The sequence below is a fragment of the Cornus florida genome, unplaced genomic scaffold (genome assembly GCF_030987335.1).
Source record: "Cornus florida cultivar Cherokee Brave unplaced genomic scaffold, ASM3098733v1 CherokeeBrave_3.0.0_Hap2_Chr01, whole genome shotgun sequence".
NCBI classification, from domain to species: Eukaryota; Viridiplantae; Streptophyta; class Magnoliopsida; order Cornales; family Cornaceae; genus Cornus; species Cornus florida.
Window position 1 is genome coordinate 104,139,472 of NW_026775571.1, and position 26,175 is coordinate 104,165,646.

A 26,175-nucleotide genomic window follows, 5' to 3' on the forward strand; every position below is an offset into this window, starting at 1 on the left:
ACATGATTAACTCTATCTCCTATAGTTAGCGTATCACGTCTAGGATTTTCTAACCATTTTCCCATATTTTAGTTCCTACACTTCCGGGTAACTTCTGAAGATATTTATTGAGTAATGTTTTATCGCCTGTTTTACCAGTGGCTGCAAAATACTCAAAAAACTTATTGGTATATGTAATACCCCTAATTTAACAAGGATAATTCTAGAATTTATTTAATTATTTAAATTGTGTGTTATGGATTTAGTTGTGAATTTGTTGATTTATTTGTGAATTATTTAAATTACTTGTTTTTGTTTGATTGTTTTATTTTAATTGTTTTATTTAATTGTTTATTTAATTGGGTTTTAATTATTTAATTATTTTTTCTTTTTCTTTTCTTGAAATTAAATTAATTGTTGAATGATTTAATTTAGTATAAATGGATTTTCTATAAATAGAGTTTTATGTTAGTAGGATTAATTAAGGTTTTGGTTTTAGACGTCACGTATGTAGCCGACATAATTAAACATTAATTAGGTTTCATATGAGTCGACTAAGGATTTAGCGTAGGGTTTAAATTAAACTAGGGTTGTGTGTAAACTTATAAACCTATAAATATATCTGTATAAGGCTGTCAAGGGTTTAGAACCCTAACCACGTTGTGGAGACAGAAGAAACAGAGAGAAGGAAAACCAAAGGGGCGCCGGATAAACTTAGAAGAAAGACGCTGAGATTTCTAAACCGAGTCTCACAGGCAAGTTTTATACTAACTCTATCTCTTTGGCCTGTGTTCTTTGCGTCTCTAACACAATCCCAGGATGAGTAAAAACTAAATTAAATTACTTGGTTGCAGGAATTTGTTCAAAACAGTTTGTGTTTCCGATTAAGTCTTTTGTTTGTTTTTATTCTATTTTGTGTATTTCTTGTTTCAATTGAATTAAATCAATGGAAAGTGAATTTAAATTACTCTGGAGCACCTTGGTATTTAGTTTTAATGAGAAAGAAAGTTGGTTGGAAGGATTAAACAAGTTCTATACAATATGTATTCTTGGTTTTGGTTTTGGCTTGTGGGAATTGTTTTTTTCTAAACTCTTGTTCCAATTGAATTTGGTTAATAAGTAAATGATATAATTAACTCTGGAAGACACTGGGGTTTAGTTTTAATCAGTCAGAACCTTGGTTTGGAAGAACAGAGTTGCCAAACATCGCCTGAGTTGGAGAAGATCATGCAACAGGGGAGGATCTGGGTTTTCAAAACGCAGAGCAGGCTCCACACAAAGTGGAGCCGGCTCTAGAATTTGGTGGAGGCTGCTCCGCTATTAATTGGAGGCGGCTCCACTTTGTGTGGAGCCGGCTCCTCCAAGTTTTCCAGTTTTTTTTTTTTTTTTTTTTTTTTTTTTTTTTTTTTTTTTCCTGCGAATCTAGGCTACTGTATTTGGAATTTTGAAGTTCCAGAATGTTTTAGGAATGGTTCTAGGGGTTTTTTGTAATGAATAAACCCTTGATAAATTCTATGATGGCATGGTAACTCATATTATACCATAAGAAGCTAAATAAGGAACAACTGAAGACTCTTAGGAAGTGATCAGTTTTACGGTGATGCGGATAATTCAAGTTGCTTGTTTTAAAAGTAGCAATTGAATTAGGAATTTTATGTGTAAATCATATGACCGTGGTATTGGAGTAAGCATCTCAAATTATATAATGTCAGTTATGCTTAACGGGGAATTAATTGATGTTTACGACACTTAAGGAAGTTTGTGTGACGACTTTATTAGAGACAATTCAAGTTGCTTGTTAATTGAATTAAGAAGTTTATGTTTAAATCATGAAACAGTGGTGTGGGATTAAGCATGTCGACTAATATAATTACACTTAATGCTTAATAAGAAACTAATTGATGTTGATCAAGAATTGTTTATGTCAACTTGGGGGATGTTGTGAAGTATTACAAGGAAGCATGCAATTACTGTTAATATTATTATTATGCTTTTTGTGAGTTACAGGATGGTTATATTTGTTCTTTGTATTTAAAACTTGTCAGGGAATCATATACTGGATGTATTAAACAAGCATGCTAGTTAAACATTCTTGTTATGCTTAGATTGGATATGTTGATATTTACTGTCATTTATATTATCAACTGGATGAATGGATTGTATGCACCGGTATGGGACAGTGTCATACTAGAGGGATTAGCTCAAAAATACTAAGTCCTACCTACTCTGGATTGAAGGATGGATTAACTATAAAAGTTAAGTCCTACCTGTATGTTGTGTCAGATCACTAAATAGTTGAGTGACACTTCTGGTTTGGAACGGAATTTAAATATATTTTTATGGTGCCACGATATGGGCCTGAGTCTCAGAGTCGTTGGCTAGGAAGCGTATATGCATTGGGATGCATAGCTGGCTATGATGGTTAGATGTGTACCCTGCTAGGTCTAGGTAGTCATGCCCACTTCGTGTGCGTTTTGCATGGTGCCTACTAGTCAGGTTGAGACGGGCCTGTAGTCCAGTGAGAGTCCTGTAGTGTGATTATATATATATATATATATATATATATATATATATATATATATATATATTTATATTTACGGACTATTTAGTTATTGTTGGATTGGTTAGGATGTACATGCGTATCGGGTCTCTGCTTGGGTTGTAATAGTATAGAACTTGCTAGTGGGCCTGACCCACTTATCATTTTTCAGGTATCGGACGGTTCCAGTCTTAGGGCTTGTTCGGGCTGAGCAAAGACGATTTTCTATTCTACCGACGATGTAGGACTTCTTTCCAGTTATTGGATTTAGATTTTGTCTTCAGTTATTTATTTTCGTTCAGTTTGGGATTTTTACTAGGGGTCCACTAGAGAAGGATTCCCGAGTTGTAAACTTATGGAGGTTTTGGATTACCGAATTTAAGTATTTTATTGTTAAAGGATTTAATTTAGTTTCCGTCAACTATTAAACTTTATTTCTTAAATTCAATTTTGTATTCTGTGTTCGTTATAACATATTAATTGTTTGATATCCCTCGGGTTTGGGCCTGGGCCTGATCAACCTGTGTCTCAAATCCGAGGGGTATCACAGTGTAGTCTTTTATGTATCTAAAATCACAAATCTGCAATAATTTTAAATTACGTAAAGTTTCATTTTGTTTTATTAAGGTGTCATCTAATAATCTATCTTCGCCAACTAATACCTTTTTAATTAGGCTGGTAAAGCCTTGAATTGTAAAATTATCTCGTAAAAGGGCATAATCATTGGGATAAGTTACTTTATAAGACTGCCACCAGTCATGGATGGTTCCTCTTAATAAGGTCTCACAATAGGTTAGGGCTTGAGTTCTATTGTCAAAATTGGTCAAAATAGATTGCTTAATACAATCTTGTTCCCAATTTTTGATTACTTTTGCCCAGTCTTGGGGATCGTGCCTTGCTATGTCTAAGATTGTACCTGCTTATTGCGCTGGTATATTCTCATAATTTCTACGATATTGTGTCCATGTATACATATCTGGTATATTTCTATTTTCTACATAAGTTTTATGTGAGGGATTTAATCTTTGTCCAGTAGTATAGTCGTCGTTTATGGTATTACTTCCTAAGGCACTAGTCTTTCTTTGATCAGTCATTTCTTGGTCAATTGACTGAAAGTCTGATCCTTTTAGTGTTTTTCCTTCTCTATGTTCTGTTACATTTTACTCTTCTTTTACTGTGTTTAACTCTGATGCTGTATAGAATGATTCAAATCCTACGCTTAGAATATTCTTCTTAATGTCATCATTATTTCCTTGTCCTAAGTAAATACTTTCTATAAGTTTGTATTTAGGTTCTGGATACTTGTCTTGCAACGTTTCTAACTCTAAATTATCAAAATCGTACATTATTTAATCTAGAATTTCATCTTCTAATCTATCATAAAGGACATTTATCTCTTCAGGAGAATCTATTTCTATCAGTGTAGTTAAAAAATCTTCATGGGTATCATCTACTAAATTATCTTGTCTTTTATAATTACTAAACCTTATGCTAGCTTCTCCGCTATTTGAAACATATATCATATTATTTTTGGGAATCTTTTTAGGTGTAGTAGTAAGTTTAGGTAATTTTCATTCTGTTCTTTCATGGGTAATACTACTTACTTTTCTAGTTTCTATCATCTGGACATATTTGCTACTAAATGGTTTAACTATTTCACTAAATTGGGCTTTAAATTTTAAGTTATACTGATAACTGTTTTTCCCATAAATAAAGTATTAACTAATAGATTTTTAAATTGTCCTGTCATATTGTATCATTTTGTAGATATAGCTATCTTAATATGTTTACTGAATTCTCTAATATTCATCGTGTAATTGGGAATACATCCTACTATTGCTGCATTGTCAGCTAAATCTATTTCGGCACTGGCTATTTGTGCTTATTGATGTTTATTCCGTTTGTCATCGTAACTATAAGCAAGTGCTCTAGTTCCCATTTCTGTTATGTTTAATCCTACTAGTCCTATCATTATGACGCCTAAATGCATGAGGTCTAAATTATTATCATTTAATTCTTGACATGCTTCGGGTGTTACAAGGTCTATTTTTCGTTGGCTAAAATGATTATATATCTTGTTCTGGAAGTCTAATAAATTATTGGAATAAAGATTAACATTATTTTTTACCTTCTTCATTCCTTATTTTATATATTTTTTAGCATCATATTCATTATCATATAAATCTTCTACTCTCATTATTTCTTTGGCTTTTCTAAGGATAATGGCCATTGTGGTATTCGCTTATGAGGTTAAGGTTGTAGTAAATTTACACGCTTGGTTGTTGCAGGGAAGGACTGATTATTGGTCGACAACTTAATTTTCTTTATTTTTTCTGATAATTCGGATAATTCTTTAGAAGATTCTCTGGAAATACTTTCTTGTATCACTTCTAATTTCTCTTCAAGTTTATTAACTTTATCAGATAACTGGAGTAATAACTGGATTAAAAAGTTATTTTGTCTAATATGTATATTGGTTGATTGTACGTCTGCTTTAAAACTTGTAAATTTTATGGGTTCTTTATCAATTTTGTAAAGTTCAGCTAACGCAGTTAAATAATCAGGACTACTAGTGCTCATAAAACTATTGTAATAACCTTTGGATATCGGTTTTAAGGGATTTTAAATAGTATTATTTTTTGATTTTCAACAATATCTTTAATTGCGACTAATATTATCTTGTTATCTAAATTATTTAGACTAGAATTCTGTACTACTTGTTCTTTAATATAAAAGTATATAAGTTATTAAAATCGAGTCTATTCATAAACTAAAATATTTGTCGTCTAGCTTCTAAAATATTTTGTATTCTTATAATTTTAGATCTGAGTTCTTTGATTCTTCTTTGTAGATTACGCGCTGTGTCTCCTAATTCTAGTGTTATGTAGCAGTTTCTAAGTGCGATTTGACAAAATTCTAAGGGCCCGTTTGGCATGCGTTTTACTTTAGGCGTTTTGTTTTTGGCTAAAACAGAAATAACGTTTTTACTATTAGAGTGTTTTGGCAAAAATCGGAAGCACGTTTGGGAACGATGTTTTGCTGTAGAAATGTCGGAAACAAAAATATGCAAAACACGTTTGGTAAGTCATGCGTTTCAAGAATTTTAAAAACAAAACATGTTTGGTAACTCCAACTGTTGTAAACAAAATAAAACAGAAATAAAAAATATGTTTGGTTATCATTGTTTTTAATTTATTTTTATAAATTTTAAATTTATTTCTATATAAATAGTCTATATATTTTTAATAAATTTATTGAAATTTGAACACACAAACATATATATATATATATATATATATATATATATATATATATATAACCAAAGTGTAATTACAGAAGCAACTGCTTTAGCGAAAATGTAGAATGTTAGTTCTAATAATTGAACCAATAATTTCAACCATTTTGCATGTTATCTTGATCTGAAACTACACTTCAAGTTATTTGAAATTTCTTGGTATAGTTTGTTCCTTTGGTGATGATTGTCCATAGGTTTGTATTTCATTCATTTTGCTCATTTTTCGCATTAGCGAAAGAAGAAAAAAAAATACTACACAGCTCTGATAATAATTTTCGACTCTTGTAAGTCTGCACTGGTGGGAATTTAACTCCAAAATACAGATTCTTGCCTTCTCTTTTGTAAAAAAATGTAAACCCCCACCAAATTATATATATATTAATTTTTGCAATAACATGTTTACAAGTTATTTGCAATAACCTACTTCAAATTTATTATCATTATACCTGTATAGTCCAATTCAATATTAAAAATAAATAATCTCTAGTCACATTTTACTATACTACATGAGAGTCAACATTTGTAAAAAAATTTGCAATAACCTATTTACAAGCTCTTTGCAATAACCCGCTTCAATTTTATTATCATTATACCTGTATAGTCCAACTCAATATTAAAAATAAATAATCTCTAGTCACATTTTATTATACTACATGAGAGTCAACATTTGTAAAAAAAATTTGCAATAACCTATTTATAAGTTCTTTGCAATAACCTGCTTCAATTTTATTATCCTGATACCTGTATAGTCCAACACAATATTAAAAGAAAAACAAACTCAATTGAAAGCATAATTGAAATAGAGTGTATAACATTTACAAGTCCTGAAATATTCAACCAACAAATTAAACACGTTTAAGTTGTACATAAAATGTTTGGAACAAAGCATTAACAATACGTAGTTGTCACTAAAAATTAATAAGAAGTTCATAAAGTGGATAACAATGGCAGCGACACATCATCTTCATAACAGCACATGTGGCCTTCAAGAGAGCATCAACACACTTCATATCTGCAATAATAGCATTTAAGTTGAATTATATATCTGCAAAAAATATTTATATTACATATATATATTGCAAGCTCACAATAGCAACAAATATATTACATATAAAAGAAAAAATATACCATCACCTTCAGAAGGATCAAGAGTGCTGAAGAGAATTCCAAATCTGATCAGCAATAGTATTACGCAATTGATCCATTTCTCAAAGCTGAGCCGAAGGCACATGCTCAACAATCTCATCATCTTCACCATCACTTTGAGGAGGATCATTACCATCAAATATGTCATCAGGCTGATGCTGATTTTTGATAAAATCATGTAATGTGCGACAAGGCATTACAATCAATACTTGTGTTGAAAACTTATAAGGAGGCATTGCCCTCAAAATAACGAATCTCATCTTCAATAACCTAAAGCATCGCTCAATTATATTTCTCAAAGATGAATGCCTATGATTGAACACTTCCCACGAGGTTGTCTAGTCCTACGGTATTCCTGAAAGTGGTAAGTATGACCTCGAAATGGGGCCAAATAACCAGGCTTATTGGCATACCCTGAGTCCACCAAATAATACTTACCTGCCATGTTTAGAATACATAAAGATATATACAGTATGATAAACTAACCATATATTAAGTGAATTTATAAAAAAATATTACCTGCTGGTGGAGCTGGAAAGTTTATTGCCTCATTTTCAGTACACTCATTTAGGATTCTCGAATCATTAGCTGAGCCTTCCCACCCAGCTAGCACATATGTGAACCTCATGTCAAAGTCACATACAGCCATTACATTTTGTGTGGTATAACCCTTTCTACCACGAAATGGAAGTTGTGTACTTGCTGGCAGAGTTGCAGGAATGTGGGTTCCATCTATAGCTCCCACACAATGCCTGAAGTAAGGGTAAAACCTAGAAGACTCTCTAATCTTATTCGGAATCACAGAAAAATTAGGAGGGGTAATGATATGGGTGCCCAACTGACATACTGCAAGCAACACAGCATGAAAGTGTCTAGAAATGGTTTCAGTGGAGTGTTGAAATCTCTCTGCTACAACACGATTCCTTTGATTATGAGATAAAGTGAGCAAAAAGATTGCCACTTGTTCATAAACAGTTAAAAATTTAGAATCCTTCAGCCCTATACCTTTCAGGGTACTACACAATATTCTAAAAACTTCAGGGTACATCCTAAAATTTTCATAACATCTTTCTTTATGGCCGTTTAAAATCTCCATAACATATGTTTCCCCTTGTAAAATGGAATCCCTACAACGCCTCTTTTGATAGAAGTTCTGCTCTTCTAAAAGAGCAGCAAATATTAAGACACTCTCATTATCCTCCTCATCGTCAGATAATTGAATTATTCTTCTTATATTGTTCCACACATCCATTGCCCTATTTAAAGATTTAATACAAGTAAAGCATTTAAGTTAATAAGCAAATCAATTAAATAATAAACAAAACATTTAAATAATAAAACAAACATTTAAATAATGGTATTAAAGTATTTGAGTACTAACAGGCATCCAAGAAATAGAAGTATTTAAGTTATTATCGCCATCCAAATGTGAGATAATAAAAGTATTTAAGTTATTACAGCAATCCAGATGTGAGATAATAAAAATATTTAAGTTATTACAGTAATCCAAATGTGAGACAATAAAAGTATTTAAGTTATTACAGTTATCCAGATGTGAGATAATAAAAATATTTAAGTTGTTACAGTCATCCAAATGTGAGATAATAAAAGTATTTAAGTTATTACAGTCATCCAAATGTGAGATAGTAATAAGTTAAACGATGACACAAAACACAATCATCCATAAAGAAAAACTCAAACATTCAGTGCCCAACCAATTCTTATATCCTCAGGTGCCGAAAGAAAAAATTTCTGCCACTTCTCAGAATCATGTAATAACTTCGATACCTTAGCGAATTGGGCCATCTCAATTCCAGGTATTTTTTGTAAAAGGATCATGGAGGCGTCAAACATTTCATAATCTCTATCCTTTTTTGAGGGAGAGAGAACTTCATCATCTCCTTTCTCACATGAAGATACACGAGTAGAAGTAGAAGATACTTTAGCTGCTTTCTCTATTGCAGTTTCCATTCTCTCAGCTCTCCTCTCAGAATTCTCATTCATGTTTGACAAGAGTGCAGCTATACCAGGAGATAAAGCATCTCTTTTGGCTTTCTTACCTTTACGTAAAGGTGGGGGACTGACCTCACAACCCTCTTCCTCATCATCATCATCATTGGGAGTGGGCAAAATGATTGTGGGTGGTGCTGTAGTGGATGGGTTGGCATGCATCCCTCTTGCATATGTGTCCCCAAATATAGTCGACATCTTGTCAAAATGATTACATTCATACTTTTTATACTTATTTGCATTCGTAACAACCTACAAATTTTGTTACAATATTAACCACATAACCAATAATATACAAGATTTTATTATTTATTTATGACTAATAATTAAATTACTAACCTTGCACAACCTGTCCCATCTCTCTTCCTCAACTATAACCATGCCTGTCTCATGGTTATATCCCACGCCAGTCTCCGATAATAATTTCTTAAACTCAGTATAAATTTTCCTCAAACCATTAAACTTATTCTGAAGTTGGGTTAAACCAAATTTTCTCCCCGTGTGAACATTCATTTGTTTGACTAAATTACTCCAACCACTTTTACTAAATGTTGTGCCACTACGATTGTTAACCTTAACTTCTTCCACCATAATATTCACGAATTTTTCAATGAGTGACTCATCCCATAACAATTTTCCATTGTTCGTAACTTCAGCCACTTCTTCAATTGTGAGAGAATCACCGCATTGTTCCACATTCTCAATATTTATATCCATCTAATATATTAATAACAACACAATAATTAATAACAAAAAAAAAATAATAGTACACATACGTGAGAGGAGAAAGGAAGCACTCTTACTCACAAAATTTCACTAATAATTTTGGGTGAGATTTGTCTAAACTCAAAGGAGTTTCAATGATATTGTAATCCAAACTTAGGGGTGTATGTGAAATTCGCCCTAAAATGTTAGTACTTTGACATTTGAGACAGGTTTGTCATGTATGTCACTGTGGTAAACAAACAAGTAGTATTAAAGAATGATCAATTGATAGGTTAAACCACAGAGGCCTCTGCTTTCTTTGGAGATTGGTATTTCCCAAAATAATATGTTTTTCCAAACTACAGGGAATTATATAAATTATGTGTGTTGCATTCAACCATTTTATGAAATATAGGTCAAACAAAAGAATGAAATTGACATTTCAAAGAACCTCTTTCTAAAAGAAGAAAAATAACTTTGTCCAAGTCAAAAACAAGTCTGTTATTCTACCACAGACACTATTACCCACAATATAATCATTTGTACATGTTAAAATTTGTATGTAAAGGTTAGGGAGTACAAGTCTGTTCAAACTCTTTTCCTTCATTGCATGGGAATCAATTGGATGTTTCTAAGGAACAAGACACCTTTTATACATTTGCTAGATAGAGCTTATGATTTTAGGTTTTACTTAGTTCCTAGGAAACATACATATAGTTAATATGGCATAAGTGCTGGAAAGCCCTACGAGAAGTTCACACATTTAATAAAGAATATTGAATCAAAATATAAAAAATAAAAAACAAGAAGAGAAAGGAGAAATTGGTGATAAATATTACAATATTAGGTATTTTACTAAAGGGAAATATGGTCATTTCATTCTAATAGCAATTGTATATATATACACATACGTGAGAGAAGAAGGGAAGCACTCTTACTCACAAAATTTCACTAATAATTGTGTTTTCTTATTCTAGAAATCATAAATTCAATAAGAGTAAAAGATACAGATATTCTTCTGAACTTATGCATGTATATTTAAAAGTATGGGAAATGACATAATGATAAAGACTGAACCAGAAAAGGTGGGTGTGCATAAGAAGCTTACCTCTTTTTGGTGCTGTGAATCTAATGAGAAGAAAAGCTACCAACTCAACAAGAGATATCAAACTCCAGTTCAGTAAAGCAGCTGCAAGAAGGAAGGGTGGAAGAGGTAAAAACAATTATTATTCCAGTTAAAAAGAATGATAAAAATGTAACTAAATATTTAAATATATATCTATAATGCATTGATTATGTTTAATGTTTCAACATGCTACTGCTTATCATAAACATGAATTAGGCATAATCATAGTGACAAAAAAAATAAAAGAGAATGACTTTGAGAGCCTAACTACAAATAGCCACTAAAGAAAGAATTGCAGTAATAATCTCCGGTGACATGCGTAGGGGAAAATGACAAGGAAATTCATATTTTAACTACTTTATAGCCACGTTAGAGACACAATACTTGCATGTCAAACACCTAAATGAAACGCCAATTTCCAATTAATTTGCTTCAGGGTCAACATGTGAGAAACCTTAAGTTAACCCAACAATAGATTCCTAAGTCTCTTGGTATATCCATTGTCGTACATATAATATTTAACATTTGCTCTTGTCCATTACAGAGCACGATCTGAATCAACTAATGTGGATGCTAACTGGACTAATTTCTATTCCCCACAATTAATATCCATCGTCTTGCCTTTTACTCCTTCCTCAGTTTATATAGTTTCAAAGTTTGCTTTGGTACTCCTCCCCTCATCTAGAAAACCTGTTTCACTTTGGCAGTTAAAAGGATTTTCGAAAGGATATATATTCAATACCATTGGTTTTATTTATTCTCCTTTCCATCAGATCACTTGACTGAAATTACATAATAATTCCCCTCTCAACAGAAAAGATATTCAGGATTCAGAATTGAAAAGGTAGGACAATAAAACCAGACAAGATCACAGTCATGTTTACAACCTTGTATTCATAAACACTTAGAGTTGATTAATGTTTTGTTCCCGTTTTCAATTAGTACCAGTAAAGTATCATCATGATTCGATTTGAATCCATGATTAAAATATGGTGGGGGGGGGTGGAAGTTAGCTTCTATAACAAGTAGATACGAGTGACATGAGCTAACCAGTATTTATGCTAAAATAGGGAACAAATTATCCTTAGATGCCTCTTAATCTTGCTCCTAGATTTACTGTGGTTTGATTAATATATTGAACCTAACACTCTTGACTGGCATTTTAATGATTTAAAACATTTGTTGCATATGCTTATATAAGGTATTCAAGATTAAAGACAGTACATAACATACGAATTCATATTCATATATAAGAAAAAGTTCAACACTTAGAAATTAAATTACCAGAAGCGGCTTTGCCCTCAGAGATTGAAGTAGACTTGAGTTGGTCTGAGACTTTATCAGCTTCCTTTGAATTTGCCTCTAAAACATGAATAGAAAAACAAAGTATACAAATTATTTTATATATCAAGATATATATATATATATATATATATATATATATATATATATATATATATATATGTATACATATGAATAATTGTGTCAGATTTACGATTAGGGTTTAGGAGGTTGTGGATGACCTTTGGGAAGATCAGGGTAAAGGTCGGGTACATTCAAAATCTGGTCCAAACTCACAGTACTCTACAGGTAAACAGCACATCCCGCAGTACAAGAAGCGGGCTGGTTGGGGTTTCTCCGCCATTTCAAATCTCTCTCTATATATATCTATATATCTGTTTTTCTATCTAGATCGAAGCCCTTCTTTCTCTCTCTCTCTCTCTATATATATATATATCTAATAATCGTTATCGGCAAGAGTATTGAAGAAAAAAATGGGAAAGAACGCATACCTTGCCTTGCAGAGGTAGATCTCGGGCTACTGCTCTTACAGTCAATATCGTGTTTTCATCGCCTCCCAAATCGCCGTCTAGGGTTTCAAAGGAGAGAGATTGTAGTCGGGCCAAATGTTGCAAACTTTTACTTCCTCCCCTACAATTTTCATTGTAACTTACTTCCTCCGCTACAGTGGTTTTGTTGGGCCAACAGTATTGAAACAACAAAAAACACCATTTTGGTGTTTCACTTTTGGGCCTAAATTTTGAAAATATTTTAGCACTGTTTAAATCAAAACAATAGCTACCAAACATGTTTTTGGGCCTGAAATGAAGCTTTGCAACAGAAACACCAAAACAAAACAGCTACCAAACGGGCCCTAAGACTTAAACAAGTTGTTATTTGGGTAAATTGTGCATAAAGTAAACTTCTAGGGGTGAAAATATAATTTTAACTTACTAAAGGGGTCAAATAAAGTGCCTTGACTTTTAGTTCATGTTCTCGTAAATATGCAAACTATGTTCATGTAATGGTAATATACCTATGCTAAGACCACTTATACGTAATTTAATTTTCCCTTAATAAAATAGTATAGCATATATGGTATAAAATCTATACTTGGCCCCCCTAATAATTTTCTTTTTTCTTTCTTTAATTAGCATTTAACAAAAAATAGTTTATATATAATCTAAAAGAAAGTGATTTTATTGACGATTATAAAATCTGATAAAAATTTAATGTGACTATCTTAAAATTTCAACTCAAACACCATTCTTTCCATAATGTGACTATTTTAAAATCCTTCCAACTCAAGCATGATTTTTTCCATAACCTTATTATCCTAAAATTTCATCTCATACATGATTCGTTCCATCACTTTTTTATTTATTTATTTATTTATTTTATTTTATTTTGTTTATATTGGAATGCTTTTATAAAGATTCTATAAGAAATTAATTTTTATAAAATTTAGAACAAAAATTTCATTTGAAATTTTGAATATCAACAAAAATGGATGATTTAAGAATCTAAATTCTTATTTTATTAATTTGTTTGTGTTTTTTTTTATCATTGTTATTGTTTTGTTAAATTTTCAATTTTTTTTTTAAAATTATTTTTGTTTTTTTTTCTTTTCGGTAAATAAAGAAAGTTATTTAATTAATTTTTTTATATTTATAATTTTGGCATAAATCTTATTTGTGTTTGTTCAGAAAGTTTGATAAAAAATTTATTTAAATAACTAGTGTGTTTTTTAAGTTTAGATAGATATATTTTTGTATGAATATAATAAATAGTAAAATATTTTTGCCTACGTAATATATATATATATATATTTCAAAAGTTCTAGCTAGGTAATGTTGTTTATAATTTTGGCACCCCCAACCTCAAGATCCTGGCTCCGCCCCTGCTCGGGGTGCTCCCTTGGACGCTTTCTGGGCCTAACGCTTGTCATGACATTGGATCAAGGACTGGGTTTGATTCTGATACCAATTGTAACCGGTGGAGGTTTGCCTATTTACTTAAAAACTCAAACTGAGTAGTAGTACATATCCACTCATTTATACCCAATCACTCTCCATCACCGCAATTTCACAATTATTGTCAATTTTTTATGCTTTTTTTTTTTTTTTTTTCATTGTCCAAACTTGTGTTCACATCAACTCATTTGAGAGATATGTTAAAAAATAAAAATAAAAACATTTGAGACCGACAATTTTATTTACCAAAAATAATACAATCTTTTAAAAATAACTCAACAGTTGGGATCCACGTCCGCCCTTTTCTCTCTGTACACTCCATTTTGTCGCTCTGGCGAAAACAATACAGCAACTGAAACCATACCACAACAACCATCAACGGTCGGTTTAGGAAAAGCAGAGAGAGAGAGAGTAGCATAGCGCATTGCAGAGATAGAAAGATATAGAGAGGGAGTGAAAGGGACTTCTCTTCCGATATTTTCTCAATTCTTGAAGCAAAGTAGCAAACGATGACGTCCACTCACATCTGTTGCTTCAGATCTCTTCTTCTTCGATCATGCTAGGGTTTCGTCTTTTGTATTTATGACGACGATGTCCTAGAGAGAGACACAAATACAGACACCACTATACATTCAGGTTCTTTCTTGATCTACATTCAGGTTCTTTCTTGATCGACGCAATAACTCTTCATTTCCAGTCTCTCTCTCTCTTCAATTCCAAATGTATTATCTGTTTATTGTTCACTGATTCGCGTTGTCACTGTTCGACATTTTGCAGTTTAGAATCAATTTCGCAACAATATGGTGGTTTCTGGACCTATAACACCAGGACAGGTATCGTTGTTTTTCACAATCACTGTGTGTGTGATTAGGTTTCTCTGATCATTTTGATTCAATGCTGAGAGAATCACTTGTTTGGTCACCAATTGATCTGGCTGTGTTCATAATACTATAATAGTAATTGGCCCTAAAAATTAGGCTAATTTCTAGTTTGTAATTATTGAAATCGGGATTGATTTGGTGATGATTGCATTTTCTTCTTTTATGATTTTGATGGGGAAGAATGGTAACAGTAGAAGAACTTCTTGTATTCTCACGCATTATGTGCGTGTGTAAGTATATATGCATTTGAACATTTGAAGTATTCTCTCCTGAAGTTATGTATTCGTTGCTGCTTGAAGTTCAGAAATGCAAAAAAGAAATCCAATTTACTAGTTCACTTTGTTATTTATATTCTTGAGTAAATATCATCACATACGCAGGGTGTAGTCAACTCAACTTGTTTGAGTGAGTAAAACAAGGTGATTGCTCTAGCTTTCTGTCAAAGTCTTATGACAAATAAGTTAATTATATGTGTAACTTAGAGAATTGAATCCATTTGTTATAGTGCCAATTTTCTAAATATATTATACTGTTTATACGAGCCCTTTCATGAAAATTTTCACTTTAACACATTGCGCGAGGGTGATGGATAACGGAGTATCTTTGACTCTTGCTTTTTCTTTATCCGGTAGATGATCCAAAAAATGAAAAGAAACACGTATGGAAGCTATAATTGTAAACCATGAGGTCGACGATCAAATCTATGGAAGTATTGGTTTATACATTCCTCTTAGTCTCGACTCTAGGGATAATTTTTTGCCATCTTTTTTCGAGAACCACCTAAAGTTCCAACTAAAAAGAAGAAATGATTTTTCATTATCTCAATTAAAGTAATGGGCCTCCCAATATTGGGAGGCTCATTACTTCAACTATTCCCCATGTTCCTTGAATGGATCTCTTAGTTGTTGGGAAGGTTGCCCAAAAGCGGTATATAAAGCGTAACCAGTAAAACTTACAAGTAAACCAGATATAAAGATGGCAACTAGGGTTGCTGTTTCCATTATTTTATAATTTCAAGACCAAAACAGTAGCTGATGCCTAACATTGGCCTAAACATAAATTTAATTCTTTTTTCCTTTCTTTTTGTTTTCTTCTTTTGTGTGTGTGTGTGTGTGTGATAGATGGTAAAACGTTTTCAACTAAGGTACTGATTACAACATCTCAGCAGGAAAAGTTGTTTCTAGATATAATAATCCACTAATTTTACTATCTACTAATATTTCATGCACAGGCATAAGATATCAAGAAAATACATAAATGTTTGAATCAAGGAACAATATTTGATCTTAGCCAATAATGGAATCATCATTCAGATACCTAAAAATTTAGCTTATAGCTATACATTATTCACTCCTTAGCTCAGATCCTAACCCTGTTGTGTGGAGTAATTTAATATTCAGTCTGCAATTCTTCCAGATAGATACGTTCTAATTGAAGAATTTTGTTTGTGCTGGAAAGAACTCTTTATGGAATTTGGTACAAGTTAGTGACATTTGATAATGCAAACATAACACCGACAGTGATGGATTTGTTTGGCCACCCTATTTTTGTCAGTCCTTGCACCTGGGAAATGGTTGCATGAATTTTAATCCTGTAACAGTATCTCCCATTGAAACCATGGGATGAGGGAAGTATTATAAAGTATAAACATTTCTTCATGCACTTTTAATTGAAAAAAGAAAAGAAAAAGACAAGTGTTCTTAAGTCCTAACTTACATTAGATTTAATGGTTGAGTTTCTATCATGATGTCCGATACTTTAACGGGGGGAAAGGCACATTTGAGTTTTTTTTTGGACAAGTAACGATGCATTTGAGTTCTATTTGCTCATTATAATGCATTGTTATATTGGGATTAGCTTTTAACTAATATATATGAGGAAACAGATATGTTTATGCCTTTAGCTGTTATTTTGGGCCCAATGACAATCAATTTAGCTGCATGTTCTGTTTCATGTTTTTTTTTTTAAAATATTTTTCCTTCGAGTTTCTCTGTACTGTTTCTCTTCCAAATAATTTCGCCTGGCATATTAAATAAAGGCTTTTCTTATTATGTCTCAGGTGTCTTTCTTGCTTGGATTTATCCCTATTTTCATTGCATGGATATATTCGGAGTTGTTAGAATATAAGAAGCCTCCATCTCCATCTAAAGTGTAAGTTTCATTTTTCAACAACGAGAACTATGGACTGATTGGTTAGGCTGTTTTTAATCTTTGGTGGTAACTTGTGACCTCTCTCTCTCTCTCTCTATATATATATATATATTATATTATATATATAGAAATGTTTATACATATATATATATACTGTATCTCTCTCTTTCTTCCTCTACCCTTCTTTCTTTTTCTTTGTTGTTTTTCCTCCTATCATTTTTCCCGAATTCCTCTCGATAGTAAGAATTTTATAACAAAAAACTCAAACACAAAACCTCTCACTTATCCTCATAATGCAAAAAGATGAACTCATCTGCAGCAAGTTAATTCAAAATTCACTTGCATGTGCATTAGGTGGTTTATTTAATTATAGAATATCAGGTTTGACACATGAACTTATGGAAGTGCTGTTTTTATTTCATTACTTTGTGTTAATATATGCAATTCAATTTGAGTATCCATTTTTTTATTTTTATTTTTTTTTAATAAACATGGTGGGAGTTTGGAAACATTGGCTTTCATATAAGGGGAAGGATTTGAAATAGAATGCAACTGAACTGGAGAGAGTAAGACTAACTTGTGGTGGATCAAACACCTAGTATAGCATCTGACTAGTCCAAATAACAGTTAACAATGTGAAAATAGATGAACACAATGCGTTGGATCACTTGTGAACTTTCATCTAAAATTTGTTTATTCTAAAGATTAGATTACAAGCACCAACGGACCATTGGCCTACCGGTATCAGGCCCTTACTTCCCAAAGGGAGGTCAGGGGTTCAAGCCTCAGTGAGGCATGTGTGTGTATCAATTAGGAAAAAAAGAAGAAGATTAGATTACAAGCTTTAATGTATGAAATTGAAATATAGAAGAAGACACCAGTTCATAATTATGTAAGGTGTTATGTGGATCACAAATCCACATGTTTTAGGCAATAATGGTAGGTAAATTAGCCTCATAACTCAAATAGAATTTGTAGTTCGATCTGAGGCTCTCTCACTAAAAATACAATACTAACTGAAAGATGAATGGAGGGCCTTTGAGTTCTATCTGAGGCTCTCTCATTCCAAAATATAGTACTAGCCCTTTTTATGGATAATTTATAAATTTTATACTAAATTGTGCTCTTCAACTCTCTATGAGAGGGAAACTTTCTATTGGTTGCTGTCCCAGTGCTACCTTAGATTGTTACTTCTTCAATCCTTCTACATCATGTCCTTGGCCATTATTGAAAGATGGCTTGAATTACCAGCCTGTAGCTTACTTCTAGTCGCATTGGCTGAATGAAGGTCATACACTTTCTGAATGACCTCATACCATTCTTTCGAGGTTGAGAAAGTTTTGCATAGATTATTGAGATTGTTGTGGAAAGTGCTTAGGCTATGCTGTTACAAACAGTTTTGTACAAAAGGAGTCAGTTTTAGAAGGTTTTGTGTGGTTTGTGTGAATTGAGGGTCTGAAGTAGGACCCTCACCTTTTCTTTTCTTTGTTCTCTCTACTTGGTGGATCCTCACCTAATATATAGAAATATTTAGTGATATGATATGCACATGTATAATAGTAGTGGAATGGGGGAGAAACAAGTCTTTGAGAGGTTTTTTGGATGAGTCAAGAGATACAGTATTTTGTTTATTTTCTATTTGAAATTAAGTGATCTTAAAAGAAGCAGAAGGAAAGAAGTAACAGATTAAAGATTGAAGTTGAGAATGTACACTTTGATTGCCATCAACTGATTTTTTTATTAACTTTCATGCATGCGTTATACTTTCGTAATCTTCGATATTATTGGAAGGCTAAGATATTATTGTGCCACTAAAATTGGAAGTTGTTGCACCCTTCAATATATTTAAATATGGATCGGAGGATGATACTTTCCATTTAATTTGTAATTTCCTACCAGAATTTTATCATAAATTGTGCAACTGGAAGTTACCTGCAAGCATTCGTTCCATGAATATTTCACCATTTTAATTTCTTTTTGTTGAAAGTGTTGTTTTCTAAGATTTTTTTTTCCATTGGCAAGAAATTCATGAGCCCATTTGCCCCTAGGACTTGGACCCTCATCATCCACTTTGGGAGGTAGAGGAGATCAGTCACTTGCATATTCACATAAGAAAGTAAATATATTATATACATGCATATGAAACTATATGTGTTTTTAGAATTAGTCTAATCTGTATGGATAAAATATATTACCATATGTCATTTAAACAATCACTTATGTAATAGTCATTTTATATTTCCTTTCTTTTGAGTTTGGGAATATTATGCCTTCTTATTCATACAGCATTATAAGAAAATAATGTGATGTCTGGATGCTTTCTGATACTGAATTTCTTACTTTCTGGGCAGCAGTCATTCAGACAGTAACCTAGCTGAATTGGAAAATATGAAAATCAGGGAAGATGATCGGGCTGCTATGCTGGAAGGAGGCCTCACAAGATCAGCATCCACAAGGCTCTATGCTTCATCAATTAAAGGAAACTTAATTAGGTGGTTTACTGTTTGATGTGCTGTATTTCAGTGGAGTTTCATATTCATTGTTTCCGTAGAAGTCTTTCTTATGTTCTCGACCTCTTGAATTTCAAGGTTTCTAATAATGGACGACTCCTTTTTGCTAGAGAATCGGGCAACTTTGAGAGCAATGTGAGTTGTGTTATTGCATTGGCGATGATAATAAATATTTGACAGCTCTTCATTCCTTTGTATATGTACTGATAAAATATTATGTAGGTCTGAGTTTGGGGCGATTCTGGTATATTTCTATATATGTGACCGCACAGATTTACTTGCAGACTCTACTAAGGTGCTTTCCTTTTCTGGGTTTTGTTTCACAGTCACATTTATGACTTTATTTTGCAATGGTTTTGCTCTGAAACACTCCTCTTGACTTATCTATTTATTTTTTATTTGTTCCTGGCAAGTTTTTAATTTAACTATAATAATGCGTATGATTATGTTAAATGTGCTGGAGTAGTATATTTGTAAGCAGTTATTGTATGTTGCTTTCAATCGCACTTTTGCAATAAGAGATGCACTTTTACAAGCTTGGGGATGGAATGCAAATTGAACAATAGAGTTTGGGTATTCATAATTCCATGTAACCAACATATGCTGTGTTATGTTTGCCCAAATATATATATATATATATATATATATATATATATATATGTATAAATGTTGCCTTATCTGTCTGTATGCAATTCAAAAAGTTATCCCTTAGTTGGACCAGGTTATCTATTAATATTTTGAATGGATATCTTATTTCCATGATTAGTATTGTGATAGAATAGAATAACAGAGCACTCTCCAGCCTTTTAAGGCAGTTATCTTCCTGATTTCTGTGTTGATTTTGATCAATTTTATTTATTATTATTATTTTTGACAGAAATACAATCGCGATCTTTTCCTATTCCTCTACATTCTTCTTGTCATAGTTTCGGCATTGACTTCTCTCAAGAAACATCATGACAAGTCAACATTTTCTGGAAAATCCATACTTTACCTTAATCGGCATCAGACAGAGGAGTGGAAAGGATGGATGCAGGCAAGTATATTTTTTAAAATTCCTTATTTCTAACTTCTTATTGCTTCAGCTTAGTTAAAGAAAAATGTATTGTACACACTCTCTGTAGCATTTTCTTCGACTCATGTTGAGCTACAATACTTTTTTTTTTTAAGCAGATATTGTTTTAGTTGCACTATTCAGCATCATCTGATGGAAGACTAGTATAGTTATTTCTTGACTTCTGATAATATTATTTTGACAGGATGTATTTTTGAATCAGTTTTTCTCTGCAATTTTTATAAAGTCATCATGTATTGGAAAGCCGAGATGTGTTGTCATATGATTTTTGTTGTCACTCATTAGATTCAGATCGAAACCTGCAAAAGTTATGCCTATACATTACAATTTTCAACTCTGTGTTGGATGTTAGATATTTTCCATGTCTGCTGCTATGTTCAATTTATAAAGTACCCTTATATACATTGTGTGGGACAAGCAATTGCAAGTACTTTTATAAGGCTGTGTTTCCTGCTGTATTGTCAACAGGTCCTCTTTTTAATGTATCATTACTTTGCTGCAACGGAGTTGTACAATGCAATACGGGTTTTTATAGCTGCATATGTTTGGATGACTGGATTTGGAAACTTTTCCTATTATTACATTCGAAAGGATTTTAGCGTTGCTAGGTTTGCTCAGGTAACATCATTGAATTTGGATCATATTGTTATTTCATATAAGACATTCCCTGGCAACTTTTAGTTTTCTTTCCATTTTAATGACTTAAGATGTTTTTATATCTTTATTGTCCTTTTTATGCAGATGATGTGGCGGCTAAATTTTTTAGTGGCATTTTGTTGCATTGTTCTTAAGAACGACTATATGTTGTACTATATCTGCCCAATGCACACGCTTTTCACTGTTATGGTTTATGGAGCCCTTGGAATTCTCAACAAGTATAATGAGATAAGATCAGTGATGGCTGCAAAGATTTTCACTTGCTTTCTTGTGGTTATTGCAATTTGGGAAATTCCTGGAACGTTTGACATTTTATGGGCCCCTTTGGCATTCCTGTTAGGTTTGTAATGGACCTAACTTTTTACACTAAGTATCTTATGTGTGCTTCTAATCTTGAACTTGACAAATTTAATCTGGAGCTCAACTGGGTCTCCACACATTGTAAGGTTATTCTGGATCCAACTATAAGTTGACTTAGTATATTTTGAGGATGGTCAATTGCCAGTTCCAAGTTGTAGACTAGGGTCCTTTGATCTCATGAATGGTGAGCACGTGTCCTTGAAATGCCCTTCTAATTAATTTATTTATTTTTCTGTTTCTTTAGCTACAATTTATTCCTGAAAAGATATAAAGTCCATATGATTTTAAAGGTATTATATGATATCATGAGGTTAAAAATGTTTGTAAATAATTACTATATTGAATTGAATTTTCTTGGGGTGATCCCGCAAATGTCCAAGTTGAGCTGGGTTTTCAAATTTTCAAAGTGCATGTATACCTGCTGGCATGAGCACCTGAGAAATTGTTATTCACAATGGCAGGGTACACCGATCCTTTAAAGCCAGATCTCCCTCGATTACATGAATGGCATTTCAGATCTGGGCTTGATCGCTATATATGGATTATCGGGATGATATATGCTTATTTTCACCCCAATGTAATTTTTTGAAAGTTATTTTACTGTTTTTGTTGCTTATTGGTTGTGCCAACTGCTAAAATTTATATTTTTTTGTAATATTAGGTTGAGAAGTGGATGGAGAAATTGGAGGAATCTGAAACCAGGCGGCGACGCATAATCAAAACGTGCGTTGTCCTGGTTTCCTCATCTGTGAGTTGCATATCTTCTGTGATTGCAGTGTGCTTGTATCCGTGCCAGTTTCTTCTGATTGGACTATCAATAATTGTATGTTGTTTATCCTTTTTAGGTTGGGTATTTGTGGTATGAATTTATATACAAGCTGGACAAGGTTACATACAACAAGTTCCATCCCTACACATCATGGATACCTATCACGTGAGCATTAAGATTTCTTATTTTAATCTTTGTTTATTATTTTGTTTGATTTCTAACCATCATTTTTATTTTATTTTTTCTGAAAATTTATGCAAGGAGTCTGATAACATGGCATGTGCAGCATTCTGTCCCATAGAAAGTTCTTATTTAGTACTCTCACCTTTTGCTTGCTTTACTTTAATTTCAGTGTTTGCATTTGCTTGCGGAATTTCACTCAGCAATTACGGAGTTTCTCATTGACTCTCTTTGCGTAAGATTTCCTTTGACCTGTCCGGTTAAAGCTATATGACCATGAAGCACCTAACAAATTTTTTTTTTTTTTTTTTTTTTCAGAATTATTATTCTTTTTAAAGCTTATTAGGATATTTCTAACAGTATAAACTACTCTGTGCTACTAGGTGGCTCGGCAAGGTCACTTTGGAGACCTATATTTCCCAGTTCCACATCTGGCTGAGGTGTGCAAAGTTCATCATTTTTCTCATCTACTCTTTGCCGCATTTATATTATAGTATAGTAATAAAGTAAGAAGGGTAAGTGAATGAAATGCTCATGTTATATTTAAGCTGTATAATGTTTATTTTTATTTATTTATTAAATTTAGATATTTCTTTTTTAAAACTTTTAGACACACGATATATTCTCTTTGGATGCAAATAACTTCTACACCAAAAGTATTGACATGCTAATATCTGCTTTATTACTAGTTAAGCTCAAGATCATTTATCACATTCTTATTAGTGAAAATATGTGAGGAACAAAGGTTTTATTTCTTTCATCTGATTAGTGTTTAAAACCAAGGTTGATATTTTACTTCTTGGCATGTCTGTGCAGATCAAGTGTACCTAACGGACAGCCTAAGTGGCTTCTCTCTCTTATCCCAGAATATCCTATGCTCAACTTCATGCTCACAACTGCGATTTATATCTTGGTGAGCAACTCTTTTTTATTCAATCTTCGAAATTTAAAGAGCTAAAGGTACTCAAGGACACTAATTTTTTTTTTTTTTTGCATTATGTTACCATCTTTGGCTTGCCTCCGCAGATATCCCATAGGCTCTTTGAACTAACCAACTCACTTAAGGCACTTTTTATACCTACAAGAGACAACAGGCGGTTGCTATACAATATTCTTGCCGGGACTGCAATTTCAGTCAGTTTGTATTGCATCTCATGCATTCTTGTTCTGATCTCTTACTAACCAGTAAGCCTTCGTTTTCGACTTTTGGATTTTTTGCGTATTGCGTGTATATTGCACACTCACACACACAGTTCGTGGTTCCTGGTTATCCTTTTATAATGACAATTGCCCCATATATGCAGTTTTCTTACTTCTATCCTATCAATGGATCAACTGTGGTAGAACGATGGCAAGGAATTGGATTTTGGATGCCAATAATGATGTATGGTGCATCTGCAGTTTCAGTTATATATGTATATATATACATAGACACACACACACATATATCCTGATTCATTTTATATGTTAACGACCACTACTTTATACGACCTATTCTTACAGGCCTGACAAATCAGAGGCTTCTTAACGATTGTTAAAAAGAGATTTTCCCGTTAGTCATACAAAAGGAATGTAGACAGAGTAAAGTAATAGGAATTGGAAGGTTTTTCTTGAGAATTCTTCATGGAAGCTGGTGTTGCCTACAATAGTGAGGAAACACACTCTCCATTGCTGCAAAATGACGTTCTATCTGCTTCGGGAAGTTCGGCGGAGGACAAAGATGGCAGCTGGATTAGGATCTTTTTTGTAGTACTGTAAAGTGATACATCATTTCTCTCTCTCATTAATATCCTTTCGTTGTTAATCAATGATGAGAAAATGTAATCATACATTTAGCGGAAAAAAACAATGAAGAAAATGTAGTCATACGTGAGATCAATATGTTTTGTGTGTAAATTCTGCAAGTTTGCACTTTGTTATGTTTAAACTTTTTTAGCAATTGGTAGTTCAATAAATCTCAAGTAATGGTCCCACAGAGTTGAAGAATAAACATTTTTACCTTCATGCCGAGTTTTAATTAAAGAGTGGCATTTATGTATATACTAAGTCACACAATTGTTTTGCAAATGGTGCCAGTCTCTCTCCATGCGTGCTCACACTCGCGTTCTCATTCTGTATGACTAAGATTTTGCCGTTTTAGCTCTTACATTCATTTTCGCTGCGTGACTTGGTGTATATTGCTACTCTTGTAGCCTTGTGGAACAGTGAAAAATTAGCTCAGTCAATTACAATTCTGGACTTCAGCAAAATCTAAAAATCCAGACCATATTGAACTCGTATGAATCAAGGATGGAAACCAAAGTTCTTCCATATTGAACTCGTATGAGCCAAGGATGGAAACCAAAGTTCTTCATCATTATTATCCTTGCCTTAACTTTATTACATATGGACGGTTCAGCCATTCTCTTTTTTCATATTTTTAATTGAGGATTGCTAATTGCAGTAATCCTTGGACAGTTGCAGATGTGATTGGTGGAAAAAGTAAGTATAATTAATACACTCTCCTATTTTTTTGAAGCATTAAAATCTTAATTTTATAAGACAATATTACCCTCTTTTGTTTATTGAATATTATTCTCCCCTCCTTCAATTGTGTCTCTATATATATAACATATATATGTATATAGTTAATATTCTGTCAATGCATTATTTCCTTCTTTTTTTTATTATATCAAAATCAATCATTTATCTTTGTTATATATCATCTATAATTATCTATCACTCTTTAAACCATCTTACTATATCTAAAGTGTGATTCCTATTACCACTAAACTTCTCTCTTTTTGCTTTATTAAATCATTCATTTCTATAATCTAAAAATAACAAAAACTCAATTATACAATTTTACTTCAACTAAAATTCAATAAGTGTGATTATCCCATCGCCACTATACTTCTCTCTCCCTTTCTTTCTTTACTAAATCATTCACTTCTATCTTTTATAAAGAAACTAAAACTCAATTATACAATTTTACGTCAAAGAAAATTTAATTTTATAATTTACTTCTATTAAAATTTACATTTATGAAAATTCACATCTAAAGTATAAATAAATAATATTTAATATATGCAAAATTCATCATCAATAAAAAGACTACTGAAAAAACGAAGAAGGAAATAATGAATCCACCTGTTTAAAGACAATTCAAACGAAAAAAAAAAAAAAGATTTAGCTATATACGGTATTAGTCAATAAACCAAAGAGAGTAATATTGTCTTATAAAATAAGATTTCAATGCTCCATAAAAGTAAAAACACTGTATTAATTATAATTACCTTTTTAACCAATCATATACGGCGACTGCAATTAGCAGTCCTCTTTTTAATTATATACTAGGTCTTCTCTTAAATGTAATTTTTTAATTGCATAATTTAAATATATCTTTAGACAATAGGCTCTTACAACTCCAGGAACATTTGTCCCGAATAGAAAAACAATGATAAATTTGTTTTCACAATGAATTTTCCAAAATAATCTGAATTCCCTTCTCAGAACCTCATCATCAATATTATTCTGGTAAAAAAAAAAAGAAAAAAAA

At 32.3% G+C, this 26,175-nt stretch overlaps 3 protein-coding genes across 5 annotated transcripts; 1 reads left to right on the forward strand and 2 right to left on the reverse strand.

Moving 5' to 3' along the window:
- Positions 1–7,021: 7,021 nt before the first annotated feature.
- On the reverse strand, positions 7,022–8,211 carry LOC132279507 (protein ALP1-like). The gene is made up of 3 exons (XM_059781504.1): positions 7,479–8,211; positions 7,373–7,397; positions 7,022–7,229 (listed from the first exon to the last, which is right to left on the reverse strand). The coding sequence occupies exons 1-3, from the start codon at positions 8,209–8,211 to the stop codon at positions 7,022–7,024; spliced, it is 966 nt and encodes a 321-aa protein (XP_059637487.1).
- Positions 8,212–8,654: 443 nt separating this feature from the next.
- LOC132279515 (uncharacterized) lies at positions 8,655–9,686 on the reverse strand. Its single transcript, XM_059781511.1, has 2 exons — positions 9,309–9,686; positions 8,655–9,221 (listed from the first exon to the last, which is right to left on the reverse strand). The coding sequence occupies exons 1-2, from the start codon at positions 9,684–9,686 to the stop codon at positions 8,655–8,657; spliced, it is 945 nt and encodes a 314-aa protein (XP_059637494.1).
- Positions 9,687–14,344: 4,658 nt separating this feature from the next.
- LOC132311139 (protein REDUCED WALL ACETYLATION 1) lies at positions 14,345–24,598 on the forward strand. 3 transcript variants are annotated; one of them, XM_059808883.1, is made up of 18 exons: positions 14,345–14,690; positions 14,832–14,887; positions 16,995–17,086; positions 19,438–19,578; positions 19,675–19,731; positions 19,819–19,891; positions 20,474–20,632; positions 21,140–21,289; positions 21,413–21,668; positions 22,150–22,265; positions 22,350–22,436; positions 22,534–22,622; positions 22,810–22,872; positions 23,021–23,077; positions 23,454–23,550; positions 23,664–23,822; positions 23,942–24,021; positions 24,141–24,598. In XM_059808883.1, exons 2-16 carry the CDS (start codon positions 14,855–14,857, stop codon positions 23,817–23,819), a joined length of 1,626 nt encoding a protein of 541 aa, XP_059664866.1. In that variant the 5' UTR covers positions 14,345–14,690; positions 14,832–14,854; the 3' UTR covers positions 23,820–23,822; positions 23,942–24,021; positions 24,141–24,598. The 3 variants fall into 3 exon arrangements, with proteins under 3 accessions (XP_059664866.1, XP_059664875.1, XP_059664883.1); XM_059808892.1 differs by having other exon boundaries at positions 19,441–19,578; XM_059808900.1 differs by lacking the exon at positions 16,995–17,086 and having other exon boundaries at positions 14,346–14,713; positions 19,441–19,578.
- The last annotated feature ends 1,577 nt before the right edge of the window (positions 24,599–26,175 follow it).

Bases quoted from the DNA above. Each gene is read 5' to 3' on its own strand.
- LOC132279507 (XM_059781504.1), bottom strand. From the start codon at position 8,211: ATGGATGTGTGGAACAATATAAGAAGAATAATTCAATTATCTGACGAT. The intron at 7,398-7,478 runs GTAATATTTTTT...TAAACATGGCAG, and splicing joins CTTTCCAGCTCCACCAGCAG to GTAAGTATTATTTGGTGGAC. The intron at 7,230-7,372 runs GTATGCCAATAA...GCGATGCTTTAG, and splicing joins TATTATTTGGTGGACTCAGG to GTTATTGAAGATGAGATTCG.
- LOC132279515 (XM_059781511.1), bottom strand. From the start codon at position 9,686: ATGGATATAAATATTGAGAATGTGGAACAATGCGGTGATTCTCTCACA. The intron at 9,222-9,308 runs GTTAGTAATTTA...CAAAATTTGTAG, and splicing joins GATGGGACAGGTTGTGCAAG to GTTGTTACGAATGCAAATAA.
- LOC132311139 (XM_059808883.1), top strand. From the start codon at position 14,855: ATGGTGGTTTCTGGACCTATAACACCAGGACAG. The intron at 14,888-16,994 runs GTATCGTTGTTT...ATTATGTCTCAG, and splicing joins GACCTATAACACCAGGACAG to GTGTCTTTCTTGCTTGGATT. The intron at 23,551-23,663 runs GTGAGCAACTCT...TTGCCTCCGCAG, and splicing joins CAACTGCGATTTATATCTTG to ATATCCCATAGGCTCTTTGA.